This window comes from Canis lupus, chromosome 14 (assembly GCF_003254725.2).
Source record: "Canis lupus dingo isolate Sandy chromosome 14, ASM325472v2, whole genome shotgun sequence".
Taxonomy (NCBI): domain Eukaryota; kingdom Metazoa; phylum Chordata; class Mammalia; order Carnivora; family Canidae; genus Canis; species Canis lupus.
In genome coordinates, this window is record NC_064256.1 from 16,108,772 (window position 1) to 16,126,514 (window position 17,743).

At 37.3% G+C, this 17,743-nt stretch overlaps 2 protein-coding genes across 2 annotated transcripts in view; both read left to right on the forward strand.

Annotated features, from left to right (window-relative positions):
- Nucleotides 1–17,743, forward strand: part of CDK14 (cyclin dependent kinase 14) — a 722,297-nt gene that overhangs the window by 55,673 nt on the left and 648,881 nt on the right. The window lies entirely within an intron of this gene.
- The window catches only part of PTTG1IP2 (PTTG1IP family member 2), a 34,015-nt gene that overhangs the window by 9,028 nt on the left and 7,244 nt on the right, over nucleotides 1–17,743 (forward strand). The window contains exons 3-7 of the mRNA XM_035698554.1: nucleotides 1,504–1,546; nucleotides 4,604–4,697; nucleotides 5,992–6,105; nucleotides 9,578–9,639; nucleotides 11,460–11,520. Of these exons, the coding sequence (XP_035554447.1) occupies nucleotides 1,504–1,546; nucleotides 4,604–4,697; nucleotides 5,992–6,105; nucleotides 9,578–9,639; nucleotides 11,460–11,477 (331 nt within the window). The 3' untranslated portion in view covers nucleotides 11,478–11,520. The remainder of the gene's footprint in view (nucleotides 1–1,503; nucleotides 1,547–4,603; nucleotides 4,698–5,991; nucleotides 6,106–9,577; nucleotides 9,640–11,459; nucleotides 11,521–17,743) is intronic.

The window sequence follows — 17,743 nt, forward strand, 5'->3', positions numbered from 1 at the left end:
GAAAATTGACATTTTTATAAGCAAGTATCAATTAACATGAAAACAAATGCAGAAAGGGGAAGATACACAATAATGTTTAGTAGCCTGTTAACATTGTATAAACCAAACAATTTAATATTATATTCACAAAAATATTAAATAAATGTTAATGTGCAAAGGGAGAATTTAAACTGGTGGACATTGGGAGGATCAAAAGAGTATTTACTCATTTATGGGCAATAATAAGTGTGCCAGAGGTTACACGAATATGTAAAGCAGTGTTTTTGCTTTCTAGAGAGTGACAATTTAATGAGCAGGCACAATATGTAAACTTTACAAAAAATAAAATCTCTAAGTGGAAGAATATTATAATTTCGAAAGGAGTGGAGCAGATATAAAATGTAATAGGAGTTCAGAAGAGAAAATATCCATGTGTAGTTGCAATGACTAGATAAGGTTTCTTCCAGGGAAGAGGCAGAACTTGGTCTGAGCCTTAAAGAGGAGGTAAAATCTGCACACGAAAGAACAGGGCCTTAGGCAGGCAGCTATCACAGGGTGAATGAACAGGTGTCCACTGTGGCAGGAGTGACAATCTGTCATTGGTGGAAGTTTGTGGAATTATTTGGAAAGGTAAATTCCCTCAGATTGTGATGGGTTTTGAATGCCAGGCTAAGGAGTCTGTGTTTTATCTCAACGGGATTCAATGGAATTACTTTGAGCTAAAAGGTGACATGAAGAAAATGGTAATTGACGATAATGAATAACACATCAGGAGGGAGTGCGGGGTAGGAAGTCTAGGATTGTTCCAGTCAAAAGAAAAGAATAGAGGATTGATAGGGCTTTGTGAACTATAGATAGAGAAAAAGAGATAGGAGCCAAAGACTTCTAAAATTATGGGCTGGGAGAATGCTACCAGAAATAAAGAAAGAAAGAAGTAAATACAATGAAGTTCTTTGGGGAAAGTAATAAATTTAGTTGTAGAAAATTTGAGCTTGAGATGGTGAAAAATTCCAGGAAGAAATGTCAATCAAGCAATTTTGAATGTGACTCCAAGGCCCAGGGGGTCATCAGGGCTAAGGATATGAATTTGGGATTTTTTTAAGTGCAGGTACCAGCAGAGGCCATGAGATAACACAAGGGTAAGAACACAGTATTTAAAAGTGTAGGGGTATGAAGACAGACCAGGAAGAGGAGTTTGTAAAGGAAATAGAGGGGTGAGAAAGAAACAAAAGAAGGTTTGCTTTTGCTTCTTCCACTTCGTCTGAACTCAGAAAGGAAGGAAGGAATGCAAAGAAACAGACTGAATTTGTCTTAGAGGCAACAAGGAAATGAGAAAGGTTCTGTGTTTGTGAATGTGAATGTGTTTCTGAGTATGATCCATGCATGGACTTAAAGACTAAGAAATTAGCCTGGGAACTGAGAATTGACTTCTTAAGGGGAAAAAGAGCTGAAAAGAAAAGACACAATGAATTGGTTCAGAAAATGAGAGAACATGAACCTGACAGATGGCCTTAAACTTCTCAGAAAAAAAAATCGACTTCCAGATGGATGGTCATACCAAGTGCAGGTAAGGAGAATCGTTGCCTTGGAGAAGAACCCATGAAACTGGTTCTCCATTTTGTTTTTCATCTGAGAGACTCTTAACCGGTGATATCCACATGTTCATTGACATATCCAGATTTGGATCCATGACCCTCTCTATCTCCCCTACTCTAGGCCCTAAGACACACACACACACACACACACACACACTGCACAGTTTTTCAGAAAAGTAATATCAAAATGGGCATTTTTGTGGGATATTAGGAATGGGATTTATAAGTGCATTTTACAAGCATGTGAGTAACAGTCATTTCTTATGAACTGTACAGTAGATGAGGTAGTCTGTGGAAGATTCCAAAAATCCACTGGGTTTGAATTAACTTTATTCCTTTCTGTCCCAAGCAATAATCCATATCAAGATGCAATGAATAAGAAAAATGTGATTATGGGGAAAACCTAGAATCTACTCATTTGCAAAACTCAGTCTTCTAATTGGCATTAGCTAAAAAAATTACTTATGACATGTTTTGTCATTTTAACACCATGATTGAAAACTATCATTCCATTGTATGTCAACAATGGCATATAATGATTCTCAACAGCAATGAAAGCCCAGGTGAGAGTTAGCACTAAGTTTCTTAGCTTGGTCTTTGAAATTTTATTTCTAATAAAGAGAAGATACCAACAAAAAATGATGGTTTTTTTTAATTTTTATTTATTTATGATAGTCACATCAGAGAGAGAGAGAGAGGCAGAGACACAGGCAGAGGGAGAAGCAGGCAGGCTCCATGCACCGGGAGCCCGACGTGGGATTCGATCCCGGGTCTCCAGGATCGCGCCCTGGGCCAAAGGCAGGCGCTAAACCGCTGCGCCACCCAGGGATCCCCAAAAATGATGTTTTTATATGTTGTGTTTATGAGCTATGTGTTGGGGGGTAGTAAATGGATTGCTTTTTATGGACTTGTTTTTGGTAAAAATGTTTTCTAACTCCAAAAGGCAAGTCATATATTATTAAATAACAAGGATATGTTTCCAATAAAATTGAGGAAGATTCCCTATAGTTAAGAAAAATAAGCATATATCATTCAATTGAAGTATTTGAGGGAAGCAAAAGGAGTCAGTATAACAATTTCACCAAGTCAATGGTGGTGGACACCACCATAAAACAGGTCAGTCCTAGCCATACCCAGCCATCTGTCGCAGTTCTTTATAGTGTTAAGAATTCAAATGTTCTTGGTAGCTTCATGAATTGCCATTTATAAATTCTGGCATTCCCTCTGGGGAGGTGGCAGACACTGTCAGTGAAAGTCTGAGAGGGGAGGGGATCTTTTTCCAAAAGATGACACCCTAATTCTGTATTGACCGTATGGAATTATCCTTTAGTTAACTTCTGTGAGGTACTGGGACTATATTAAAAATGACACTCAAATAATCAAATGCCCAGAATTGAATAATGGTTATGTCTGTAAATATTTTAAGATAAAATTCTCTACCTTCTTATATTATAGAGTATATTAAATATAATTCAATGACTTCTAATATATTATAATGGCTGAAGTGTTAATTCAAATCAATAGTTATCAAAAACTGTCATGTGCTGGGAAATGTGTGAGGTTGTTAGAGATGCAAAGATGAATAAAACATGCACTCTGTCCTCAGGGAACTGAGAATGGGAGGAAAGTAAATATGCAAACAGTTTATATGATATGAGTTACAATCCAAAAATGTATATGGTCAAGATCCAAAATAGAATTACAGAGGAATTTAAGGAAATATTATTCTTCCTTCAAGGAAGAGAAGAAAAGAATGGATAAGGATGAGGAAGAATGACAGAAATTTTATCAGTTTGTGGAGTAAAGTTTGCCCCTGGAGCCTCTACTTTTGTCTATAAGTTAGAGAAAAACCCATCTGTTGAGAACGAGTCAATGTGAGACAACATTGGAATGTTAAGGATGCCAACAAAGTTTTGAATTCAAGCTCCTCTGTTCATTAGATGTGTGACCTTATGTGAGTCATTTGACTGTTCTGTACCTTATCCTTATCTATAAAGTGGGCATATTTTTTTTCTAGCACACAGAGTTACCAGAAGGATGAAATGAGTTAATATGTTAAAGGGCTTAGAATGATGCCTGTCACATTGGTAGGCCCTATTTTTGTGATATTTTTACCTGTCTGTCCTTATTTTTATTTTATTATTTTTGTACTTTTCCAGATTCTAGTCATATCTCCCACAGTGGTTTCTACCTTTGTACCTTCCTTTTGCTACTTCAACAAGCGATGTAGAATAACTTTTCCTATTTTTCACATGATTATCTGTACACCAATGAGCAGAAGGAGAGGGGCATGAGGCACAGCTGATTGACAGCTCCACAAACCCTACATGTAACAGAGGAGATCTCCCCAGAGGAAGGAGTGCTATAGACAAGGGGAATGGGAACGAGTATTGAAGAGAGACAGAGAAAGAGAAAGAGAGACAGAGAAACCCTATCTACTGAAGTTGTTATGACTACTCTGTGAAATAATGTCTCAGGTTTAGTCTTCTAAACATAGAGCCTGAGAAAGGGATTCAGGTACATGTGATTTCTTGAATGATTGCTCTTTAGCAAAATTCAATGGGATAAGGGACTCGGGGCAAGAAAAAGACAATAGCCAAGAAAAAATGTGACCTCAGCTGAAGTCTACACTTGGCCTGACAAAAAATGACATAGCAGAGTTGTCCCTCCCTTGAGGCAAGGATGCCCACTGATTGGAACCCCATGTTCCAGTTACTGGCAGAGGGGGATGTAACCTCATGGGCAATAAGGTCCCCATCTACCAAGTACAATTCAAGGAGAAGGGCAGTTTGTATCATTGGCAACAACACCCATTGCATCTGTGGGCCTGATAAAGAGGATCTGGTGGGCAGGCCACCAACAGCATTTACTACAAATCATCATCATAATAATAATAAAATAATAATAAAAATAATGATGATAAGCTGTTATTTATTGACACTTATGGAACTAGTACTAAACACTTACTGGGGCTGTCTGTGGTTATTATATTTGGATGTTGCTTGTATTTTTTTTCTTTCCAAATATAGTGTTTTTGGTGCAGTGAAGAAAGGGCTTGCAAAAAAATGTGTTTTCCATATTTCGGGTGTCAGTTCAGTTCTGTATTTTGGCTAAACTGTAAAGGTGAGTTGTCCTTATTTGAATTTTTATGTACTTATATTTTTCAGTTAACTTGTAAATCCTGTATTTCACTATATTTGGAGGATTGTAAATTATTATATTTGGTTTATTAAAAATAAATCTGAAAAAAAATCTGCTCATTGGTATTTCCCTGGATGCACGCTGATACTGGTTGTTTCTGGCCAGTTTTGGTTCAGGCTAGATTAACATTCATTCTGATTGGTGAGTACTTTACCATACCAGTTACTGAGTACTTTAAATTTTAGCTCTAACACACTCTAATGTATGATAACCATCACCCAGTGAAATGAGGTTTGTGTTTTATGTTTTAGGTACTCCCGGAGTTTATTATACATTAGTCCTGGGCTGAGGATATATTGAGCCCAATAACATTACTATAACTTGCATTTCCTCAACTAATATTCTATGCTGACACTTACCATTCAGAACAGTGACTCCCTAGGACTGGATAAATTTTAATCATCTTTAGATGTATAATGTTGTGTTTTTAGTATGTTATAAAGTGCTTACCAAAGCAGGGAAATGGACTAGAATCTTTTAAGGAGTTTTCAAAAAGTGAAACAAAAAGCTTTTCAGGTGAGCCCTCGCTAGATGAGAAAACCCAATCTAGAATTTCTGTCTCTTCGTTGAAGTGAAAAAACATGAATTTTGCCCTTAAGTCCTTGTTTTTTAGGTACTATCAGGTATGTTTAAATCATAATTTATTGTAGCAAAGAGCTTATAAACAATTAACAGTTCATATATTCAGTATGAATGGAAAGTTTGGTTTCCATTTCACATTCTGCCCTTGTAGCTTCATTTTACAGATGTACACTAGGGCAAGATGGGCGGGGGGAGGAATTTCCAAATGCTAGAAATCTGCTCTCCAAGCAAGCATTTGTTGTCTCTTTGATAAGGAGTTCCTGAACTCAAACAACCAACCTCTCCTGCTATCTGCATACATCTTTACAGAAGCAGCAATGTAAGGGGCTTCTGTTTTCTGTTGAGATACTGCCTTGGAATGAGTTAAAAGAGAAAATAAAGGAAAAAAAAAATAAATCAGTGGCCTAATAATTTACCAATCTGGAGAGTAGCTCAGATTCTTTTCTAATGTTAGTGATTGTTGTATTAATGGTAGTTTTATTGGAGTATGTGATGAGGTATGTTATACCATTTTTCCATTACCTGTTAATTTATATTTAAAAATCAAACTGCATGATACTAAAAAGATAAAAAAATACAAGAAATTATTGCTCTTCTATTAACTTAAAAATATATTTCTTTTCATGCATTTCAGTTGACATGTTTGGATTCCTGATGCTTCTACTCGTCATAATATTAATTGCTGTACTCATTTGGTATTGCTGCATCTATCACTATTACCTGCAGGAGTATGTTCATTTTCTCCTTAGTAAGAATGCACTTGGGGATAATACCACTGAAGAGAATACTAAGCTAGTTACTGGGACATGTTTTACCTTTTTTATGTAATAAAAATCACATATCTATATGACAAGGGAAAAAGTTTAGAATGTAACAGAAGATTACAGAATGAAAAGGAAAGTTTAACTTGCCCATGCCCTACCTCTGACACCTCCTCCCCATGCTAATCCCTCTAGTATGATTCTAATGTAGTTCTACTCTTGGTTACTTCGTATATTTGAACAACATGGTTATGGCTCCTTCTCATGATTTACTAACTTCAGATGTTATCTCCTGACTCCCCAGCATGAACACTGAAAATTTATCTTGCACTATCTATTTTCTTCTGTTGTTATTTTGCTCTTCATGAGTATTATCATTTTGTTATTGTTAGATTTTAACTATGGTTTTCATTCTTAGCTCTTAAGATACCTAATATTTCTTCTGTTGCTTATTGTTTCAACCTGATTGACTTGGTTACTGGGTGTAATCTGTTTAGTGCTCTGTCTCTATATACATCAGTTCTTCTCCCATTATTTAAATAAGAAAATGTGGAACCAGGCAGCCCTGGTGGCACAGTGGTTTAGTGATGCTTGCAGCCTGGGGTATGATCCTGGAGACCCGGGATCGAGTCCCATGTCAGGCTCCCTGCATAGAGCCTGCTTCTCCCTCTGCCTGTGTCTCTGCCTCTGTGTGTGTGTGTGTCTCTCATGAATAAATAAATAAATAAAATCTTAAAAAAAAATGTGGAACCCTATACTTCTATCCTCTCCTCCCTCTATCAAACTCTGTAAGCTTTCTCAGTCATTTGACCTTATCAAGTATATAATGTTTAAATTCTGTTCTGTAACTATATCTTGATATCTTGAAGTGCTTACTCTATAGTTTGAGTCTAAACTTTTAAAAATAATAAAAATAATTTTAAAATATCATGATCATATAAATATTGTTCAGTAAAGACCAAGCTGAAAATAGGAAATGTAATTCAATGTCATAAGTTGTATTACTTGAAAGAGAATCATCTAGTGTCTGATCAAATAGATTCTCTTTTCTTTCTTTACATTTCCCAGAATCATGCTACATTTCATCTTGTTTCATCTTTATTTTTTTTTAAGATTTTATTTACTTATCCATGAGACACAGAGAGGGAGAAAAAGAGAGAGAGAGGCAGAGATACAGGCAGAGGGAGAAGCAGGTTCCATGTAGGGAGCCTGACGTGGGACTTGATCCTGGGTCTCCAGGATCAGGCCCTGGACTGAAGGCGGCGCTAAACCACTGAAGCCACCGGGGCTGCCCTTGTTTCATCTTTAATTGTGACTTTCTTACAGAATTTTTACATTTTCTATGGTTTTAAATTATCTTCATTATTTCCTGTCAAGGACAGACATATATATTTATTCCCATCACTGTAATCATTCATCTTAGTATTCAGAAAAATATTCTCATTTTTATCTTCTAGCACTTCTAAAAGTCTTCTGAGTTTTTATTCTATTTATAAAAATTAGTTTCTTTTCAGTGCTCTACTGAGCTAAAAGAATTGTTTATATCCTGTATCTTCTTTTTACAATTCTTTATTTTCCTTTTACTGGAGTATATTCTCAAGCAACTTTTCCAAAAGGAGTTCACAGAAAATACAGAAGAGATGCAAAGTGTTTCCATAGTCCATACATGTTGAGAAATGTGTTTATCTCCATTTTCCTTTAGCCCAATATGGTATTATTTTCTTTCCTTATATTGTACACCTTTCCCAAGAAAGGTATAAGGTAGGTGCACACCAATAGGCTCATCTGTAAGGAAAAATATGCCAATAAAAAGATAAAGATTAGCCACATGTTTTGTTTGTTTATATGAGACCTCTACTTTATCTAGGACTTCATATTTTTGGGATCTGAGACTTTATATCTTTTCCTCATTAACAAGTAAGAATAAAAGAAAAGATTAGACCGAAGATAATTTCTTTACCCCTAGAACAAAAATATGTCCAGAAGGAAGAACCAATAGGGTATATTTCATGTGTGGTAAGAAGCTGTGGCAAATACATTGTTCTTTTCTTTTTTATATTTTCTTCCCAGGATTCTGGCATCTTTAAAGTGTCATCCCTTTTATGTATAGTGCTAAGTGACAAATTATGCCCACAAGAGAGTAGGGACTTGACCAAATATACATTACTAAAGTTTCTTTTGTATGCAGTTTCGAAGGAATATGGTCTAACAATTATACTCAGTTCTGGTTAGCTCTGCTATTTACCCACCATCTCTTCTTTTTCAATTTCTTTTAGAGATCTTCTAGATCTTGTTAATTCAATGAACACTGTATTCTGTTAGAGGAATTTGTCTTACTAAGGACTTATTACACTTCATAATCCAAAAATCCTGGTTGCATTCTAGAAACATCCATCTTTCATTTTAAAAATACCTTTGAATGACTGACTAATGGAGCATCCAAATATTGATTACTACATTTGATTTAATATTCATGTCATTCAGTAGATATGATTTAAAAATTAAAGCACTTTTTAAAAGTTCCAAATAGGGGCACCTGAGTGGCTCAGTAGTTGAGCATCTGCCTTTGGCTCAGGTCATGATTCCAGGGTCCTTGGATCTAATCCCACATCCCACAGGGAGCCTGCTTCTCCCTCTGCCTGTGTCTCTGCCTCTCTCTGTGTTTCTCAGGAATAAATAAAATCTTAAAAGAATTAAAAAATAAAAGTTCCAAATGTTAGAGAATATAAATTTTTAACTGCTACTGTACATGGTGCCTCCTTGACTCTCATCTATTTCAGCAAATATTTATTGAGCATTTATTATGTGCTAGGCAATGTTGTTGCCACTAAAAAAGATCCCAATCCTCACCTTCATGGAGCTTATATCCTACTAAGGGGACACAGACAATTAAACAAGTAATTGCTAATTCTATAGCTAACTTATTGATATTTTCATTGATATTCCACTTGTGTTTTTCTTAATCAAACATTAAAATTCTCCTGGTAGATAACTAAAAGGAGAATTTAATTTAATAAAGTAATAGTTATAAAAAATTGCATAAATGCAGTCTAATGAAATACAGTTGACCTTTGAACAACATAGGTTTGAATTGTGTAAGCATACTTATATGCAGAGTTTTTCAATCAATGCAGGACCGTACTGTAAATGTATTTTTCTTTCTTATGATTTTCTTAATAATATTTTCTTTAGCTCACTGTATTGTTAGAGTAAAGTATATAATACATATAACAAGCATAATATGTGTTAATCAACTATTTATGTTATCAGTAAGCCTTCTGGTCAAAGTTAGTAGTTAAGTTTTAGGAGAGTCAAAAGTTACACACGAAATTTTCAACCATGTGGTTGGCACCTCTAACTCCCATGCTGTTTAAGGGTCAACTGTAATTTCAATTATAACCTTAACTATTCTGAACCTAAACCTCATTAATTCTAAGTTCATCATCATTTTGAACACAGAGCTCAAGTCTGTATTGCTGGAAGACCACACTCAATTTTTGTTCACCGTGGGACTGCTGTTGGCAAGTGTTTTTCTTTCCTTGATGGGATGTCCCAGACTCCTAGTAACCCACAGATGAAAGTTTTGCCCTTACTTTTTTTCCAGGCATCAAAATTAAAGTATGAGTAGGAAACATGATAGTAGGTTTCTTCATTCTAATTTCTGACACATTTTTATAACCTCAATAGTTAGTCTAGGATGGGTAAAATCACAATGTTGATAGAGAAGAGGTAAAAATTTCCAACCCAAATTGAATATTAATAGCTTTCCCAGTTCCTCCAACTCCTATTCCACAAAAGCAGTTAAACAGAAGATGACCTTCGCCTTGAGGAATTGATTTACTTTATCTTACCTAGTTGACTGACCCTCTGTCTACTCTGCTCAACTTGATTATTTAAATTTTCACTTACTTAAAAAAATATCCAAATCTTGGCTTCCTTCAGCTCATCATGCATAGCTCTTAGGCAGGTCCTCCCACTCCCCTGCTACCTAGGCCTGGATCTTAGAACCCCAACTGTAGTCAGAGCTGTATACCCTCTCCACCTCCTTTTACCTGGATAATTGGACCATAAAATTTTAGATCAGAATATGACTAAGGAAAGTGCTTTGTAATTGAAATATGACTACTACAAAGTGCTTTATGATTACCATTAATAATAACTTTAGAGAGGCATCCAGGTTATTGTGCTGCTCTGACCCTCTAGGACATAATACTAAATCTGAACAAGAAGCAGGGTAAACCTAGTGGGGGTAGGGATGACCTGTCAAGCGCATACACATTCCATTGCCAACTCCCAGATCTTATGTAGAAATTGTTTTGGTGGTAACACAATCCTGAGCTGTTCCACAAAGCTATTTGAGTTGGGGAGCTGAAGTGCAGGGTGATTGCTGTTCCCTGGGGTTGAAATCTAACCGGAGGACTACAGAGAATAGCTCTGTGTTTCAGTTTTTCTCCCTCCATTTAAAACTGATTCACAGAAAACTGTGGGGAGAAATGCTTTGAAAGGAGCACAGGGTTGGGTATTTATTTATTTTGGTAGAAACAGTTATCTATTCACAGATTGAGAACAATTAGTTATACTAGATTCTTTGTAGGGAATACAATGTAATCAAATTCACAAGGCAGGATTATTTTCCGCCCAAGTGAATAAACTGCAAACCCTGGGGGAATGCTTGTATTAAAGGGTTGAATAAAGGAGACAGGATTCTTCAAAAGGAATTGAAGATGGAAAAATGGGAAGACAGTAGTGTCAGAGAGATCAAAAGAGGAGGGCCTGAATATGGAATGAGATTCATGGGTGTACTTTGGATTTACAAATTGGGGAGTTACTGGTAACCTATTTGCATGTGGTAGTCTAATGAGCATTTATTTGAGACATAGAAGGCTTCTGATTTGTGGAATTGGAAAATAAGGAATCTGAAAAACATACACTGTGTTATTTGACCATGATGCTCCTCACCCACAGTTATTTTCCAGGGGTAGTAGTAATATCCCCCCTCTTGGTCCTTGGTCTATACTTCTCTAGCAAGTGAATTCAGAGAATGATTTGCTGGGATTATGGATTCATTGAGCATCCACAGGTGTTCTGTCACTGGAGACTAGTCTTGTGGTCACCACCAAATACTTGACCCTTTCCTTTTGGTTAAATTCATACCCAAGTTGGTAGGACCCTAAGTCTCTTGGAGCCCTAAATGTTAAAATCACAGTAATATTAAAATCTCAGAATAGAGTTCATATTGTTATTTACAAATATTTTGTGTTTAGCATTTTTAGTTAGGTAAGTCATCGTTGACTTTTCAGAAAGACTTTGAAAGGGTAAATTGATTATCTTTTTTTCATAGGATATGATGAATAGATAACTGAAAAAGCTCTTCCAGAGAGAAAAAGAGGGCTTCTTCAACGGTAGGATTCCCGGTTTTATTGCATGAATTGTCTGCATGCCTTTTCCCTCCTCCTATTAAGCAACTTTTAAGAAATGTAATCAGAATTATTAAGAAAGTGAATGGAAACCAAATCTGTAAAATGAAAGGGATTTTCAATGCTTAAAACATGCAATAGAAGGCAGCAGAAAAAGGAGATATAACAGCTCCTCAGTCAGGCTGCCCTGATTGAAATCTGGGTTTTGTTGACTAAGTATGTCATATTGGATAACTAACTTAATCTATCTATGCACTAGTTTAGTCATTTGTTAATATTAGCTAATAATAGTGACTAAATCATTGGGTAGCTCTGAGGACAAAATGAGATTTTACAGGTAAAATCATTAGAACTTTCCCTGACATTGTTACTGCTATTACCACCAATGTTACTAGAGTAGTAACAGAATCTTGGCACTTATAACTCAATATGCAAAGGTCCAGTGTTAGGACCCTCTTAACATCTCCAGCATATTGGATTATGAAGAGCTTGGGACTGTCACGTGAATGGAAACAGTTACTAATTTGGCTTGGTGTGTGTGTGTGTGTGTGTGTGTGTGTGTGTGTGTGTGTGTGTGTGGTATGCAAAGAAGTTAATGAATTTACAATGATTTCCTCTTGATTTTCTTTCAACTTGGTTTTCCCCCCCTCTACCTATCCCTCCCTGCCCCTCTCCTTCCTTCTCTTGCCTTTCTTCCTCTTTCTTTCTTCTCTTTTTCTTTCTTTCTTTTCTTTCTCCTTCCTTCCCTCCCTTCCTTCCTTCCCACCTTCCTTCCTTCCCTCCTTCCTTCCTTCCTTCCTTCCTTCCTTCCTTCCTTCCAGAAGCAGACTCATAAAAGAGGAACTTGATGATAATAAGATTGTTTTAAAATGTTTTATGTCTTCTCATGTTGTGTTGTTGTCTAACTTTTGCATGTAAGCATTTCACTTTGAATCAAATGCTATTGCAGGGGAAAATTTTTTGCAGAAAAGCTTTCACTATACAGTTGACCCTATTATGATCATATAAAGACTTTTTTTTTCATATAAAGACTTTTTAAGTGCATAATGTAGAAGACATGATTTTTAATGCTTTGTGTTTAGATATTCTGCTAAAAAATAAAACAGTGAAACATTTTAAAAATTAGACCTGATATTCTAGTCCAAAACCTCTGTATGGCAACACTTTAAAATCTTAGAACAGGCATTAAAACATACTAGCACAAATTGTTGAACTACTTACAGATTCTTTTTCATATCTAATTAGAAACTTAAAGGAAAGATAGTGAATTCTATTGAGAGAAAAGGAATTAACCAGGCTCGTTAGATCCCAGGACAATGAGGAGACAGACATAAAGACTGGAACTAAGGAAGCTTTCATTTGGGTGATGAGAAGGAGATGAGAAAGCATTGGAAGAAAGCAGCTGTCTTAAATTGGGTTCCCTGGTAAATAGGCTCTGAGGCAGAGATTGGCCTGCAGGACTTTATTGGGGAAACGCTTGTAGGAATAACACCTGTAAGAGAGAGATAAATGGACTTGGGCAGGGGAACAGTTGAATTGTCATATGGTCACTACAGAAGCCTGGGACAATCTTATTGAACTCTGGAACCTGGATGGCCTCCCTAATTGAGGCAAAGGAACCCAAACCCCTACATCAACCATCATTAGATGTGGGATGCTCTCCAAAAGAGGCTTAACATTGAGTGAGGCAACTCCCTTTATTTATTTATTTTTAAGATTTTATTTATTTATTCATGAGAGACACAGAGAGAGAGAGAGGCAGAGACACAGGCAGAGGGAGAAGGAGGCTCCATGCAGGGAACCCAATGTGGGACTTGATTCGGGTCTCCAGGATCAGGCCCTGGGCTGAAGGCTGCGCTAAACTGCTGAGCCACCTGGGCTGCCCTAGGCAACTCCTTTTATTTATTTTTTAATTTTTATTTATTTATGATAGTCACACAGAGAGAGAGAGGCAGAGACATAGGCAGAGGGAGAAGCAGGCTCCATGCACCAGGAGCCCGACGTGGGATTCGATCCTGGGTCTCCAGGATCGTGCCCTGGGCCAAAGGCAGGCACTAAACCACTGCGCCACCCAGGGATCCCTAGGCAACTCCTTTTAAAAGAGCCTGGCAATTGGAAGAATGAATGCCTTCTGAAAGGGAGGTCTGGGCAGTGCACCATAGCATCTACCACAGCAGTTGTCATTGATTTGGGGGGATACTAAGAATAATGATGCTGGGAAGACAGAATTTTGAAATATTCTACTGCTCATTAAGGGCAGAATCCTCCTTTACCACTTTAATGATTTCTTTACAGCCTAAGTAAATAGTTACACTTCTTTTAATTCTATCTTTCCATTGTTATTGAACTGATGATGATGATGATGATGATATGGATTTGACCTAATGCAGAAGTTGGATCAATGTGACCAGCTTTATTTTCAGGTTAAATAAATTTTGGAGTGGATTTGGTTGTGATAGTAACTGAGAAGAGAAAGATATGTAAACTGATGATGGTAGATTTGCTAGAAAAAGAAGGTAATTGAGAAATGGGATGTCTCAGGGAAGTAGAAACAAGCAGATCTAAAGGGACAGAGAGTAGGGGAGTAGACTGTGGCTGGAGAGTGTAATTTCCTTCTAGAACACTGTGAGATGCAACAGTTAGATCACAGAATAGCAAATACTTTCTATAAAAGGCCAGATAGTAAATATTTTAGGCTTTGGGGCCTTATCATCTACTCAACTTTGCTATCATTGTGCAAAATCAGCCATAGACAATGCATAAACAAATTTACATGACTATATGACTATGTCCCAATAAGATTTTATTTACAAAAACATTCAGAGGGACAGATTTGGTCTATGATTCATCATTTGTGGACCTCTGGTTTAGATGACAAAAAAAGACCATTGAATGGCTAACTAATGTTTGACTTGTTACACTGATTTGTGACAATTGTTTTTTTAAAGATTTTATTTTTTCATGAGACACACACACACACACACACACACACAGAGGCAGAGACACAGGCAGAAGAGAAGCAGGCCCCACACAGGGAGCCCAATGTGGGACCTGATCCCGGGACCCCAGGATCATGCCCTGAGCCAAAGGTAGGCGCTAAACCGCTGAGCCACCCAGGGATCCCCAATTTTTTTTGAGAGAGAGAGAGCATGCATTCTAGTGGGGAGGAGTATGCATTCTAGTGGGGAGGAGGTGGGGAGGAGAGAGTATGCATTCTAGTGGAGAGAGAGAGAGTATGCATTCTAGTGGCTAACTAATGTTTGACTTGTTACACTGATTTGTGACAATTGTTTTTTTAAAGATTTTATTTTTTCATGACACACACACACACACACAGAGGCAGAAACACAGGCAGAAGAGAAGCAGGCCCCACACAGGGAGCCCAATGTGGGACCTGATCCCGGGACCCCAGCATCATCCCTGAGCCAAAGGTAGGCGCTAAACCGCTGAGCCACCCAGGGATCCCCAATTTTTTTTTGAGAGAGAGAGTATGCATTCTAGTGGGGAGGAGAAGGAGAGAAAATCTTTAGCAGGCTCCATGCTTAGTGTGGAGCCCGACAGGGGGGCTCTTTCTCATGACCCCGAGACCATGACCTGAGCCAAAATCAAGAGTCAGACACTTAACTGAGCCACCCTGGCACCACTGTGACAATTTCTGTTAAAGATACCAAGTAAAATAGCCAAAGGAAGATACAAAGAGAAAGCTAGAATAAAGTAGCCACATGTAACTCATAATCCCATCACTTCTGTCACATGGTTGATTATGCACAGCCTTTCACTTCATGATTTCCTAAGTTCTTCATGCTTCAGATTTATATGCTTGCTTTGGAAATAATCAGTTTTTTGAGATAGAAGCAATGATTAATCCAACCATGTGCCATCCTGATAAATCCAAATGGGTTTTGACAAACACATCATAAGAAGTAGCTAATCTCATGATAAGAAATGTAGCAGCAACCCAAAGGAATAGATTAGACTTCTGGAATACACGTGTGATAGGGAAGGGATCTTTTCACTTAATTTGTGTGATTTTTGACAAATCTTTTACCCTTCTATACTTTATTATGCAGCTATCTGATAAAAACACATTTGGTACTTTTCCGGAGTTTTGAAATCTATGTGACACATTTTAAACTTATTTGAAAAGGATGTTCAGTGCCTTTTTGGAATAAGGCAGTATTTTTCACATCTAAGGTACCACCTGGCCAAATCCACAAACAGGGATGTTATTAAGGAAAGCCTTCATTGGACTGTAGGAGAGAAGAGATGATCCTAACAATCACAGTTGTACAGCCAATAGAGATTTGCTTCAGAATTTCATTTGGGTGCCCAAGTAATTAAAAAGAGAGAATCAGGTGAAGTCTTTGTCTCTTAGCTGTCTTTTGGGAAACATACACTGTTGAACTACATATTAGGCGTAGGAGAGCCTAATGAGCAAATTGTGACTGATAATCAAGGAGAAAGACTTATTAACCTGTGTTTCCTTCTGGTGGAAGAGAGCGACAGTTAAAAGGCTGCGGGTGAGTGGCAGAATGACAATAGCTTTGTTAACCTGACTGTAGATTAGATGATCGTTGCCTGAAATGCCAGTGTCTGGTTGGCTGTAAGAAAATGCCTTTTTCTCCTTTCACTCACCAGTTTTTCTCCCTCCATTTAAATGGTAATTACACATTTATAATGCATTGCAAGTATGTCTAGTTTTACTCAGAATCCTCTAGGAGCTCTAGAAACTAGTATTTTTATAATAGAGGGATACTCTTTTGGAGGTATTTCGTTGCTTGGGAAGATTTTGTTTTTTTTTTAAGATTTTATTTATTTTTTTATATATTTTTTTAAATTTTGATTTATTTATCATAGTCACAGAGAGAGAGAGAGAGAGAGGCAGAGACACAGGCAGAGGGAGAAGCAGGCTCCATGCACCGGGAGCCCGATGTGGGATTCGATCCTGGGTCTCCAGGATCGCGCCCTGGGCCAAAGGCAGGCGCCAAACCGCTGCGCCACCCAGGGATCCCCGGAAGATTTTGTTATTAATTTCCAACGTTCACCTGCATTTTTCACCCTCAAAACCAATAGGTTTTTCCCCATCAAATACTGAGCATTGGGCAGCCCGGGTGGCTCAGTGGTTTATTGCCGCCTTCAGCCCAGGGCCTGATTCTGGAGACCCGGGATGAGTCCCACGTCAGGCTCTCTGCATGGAACTGGCTTTTCCCTCTGCCTCTCTCTCTCCCTGTTTGTGTCTCTCAGGAATAAATAAATGAAATCTTAAAAAAAAAAATAGTGAGCATTGGCAAAATTGAATAATGACATTCAAGTCATGTGATATTAAATAATATCTGCATTTTAAGTATTTTTTAGTCATCTTGGTAATTATTGCATGCATGTTAATTCGGTATTGAGTATTGTTTTTTTCATAAATAAGTCAGGCAATTTCTAGTAAAATCACCACCCCCTAATATTTCCTTTTCAAAATTATGTTCTTGTATTCCTTTAAGATCTAATGGTTGATTCTGATCCTGCATCTTTCCTTTTCCCTCTCTTCTCTTTATGCATGGCATTTAGTTCAGATTCACTTTAGTATTTATATCAGTACCTACTTACTTCTTTAGATATATTTTATGTTGCCCTTCCAAGCTGAACGCAATAGAAGTACGAGGCAAAACATAATGATCTGGTGAAATTAATTAAGACAAGTACTGGGGATCCCTGGGTGGCTCAGCGGTTTAGCGCCTGCCTTTGGCCAGGGCGTGGTCCTGGAGTCCCGGAATCAAGTCCCACTTCGGGCTCCCTGCATGGAGCCTGCTTCTCCCTCTGCCTATGTCTCTGCCTCTCTCTGTGTGTCTCTTATGAATAAACAAAATCTTAAAAAAAAAGACAAGTACTAAATATAGATCCCTCAACAGATTCCTCACCTAGTGTTATTTATATAAACAATTATTTTATATCAATAACTTTCATCTTTCCAATATAAAGAATATTTTAATGTGAATCTCCCATAAAATTCTTGGAAGAACAAGCTCTTTTTTTTTGGCCAAGTTATTTATAGGATTATGTAGTCTCAATATGTAAAGAAAGAAGTTGATAAAATATAATGCAGGAATAACACATTTTTCTATAAGTGTATACAGTGATGGTTCTATCAGAAGGATGTGTAAATGAAATAGAACTACATAAATGAAACCCTGTGACTAATAAAATAAAAATTATTATT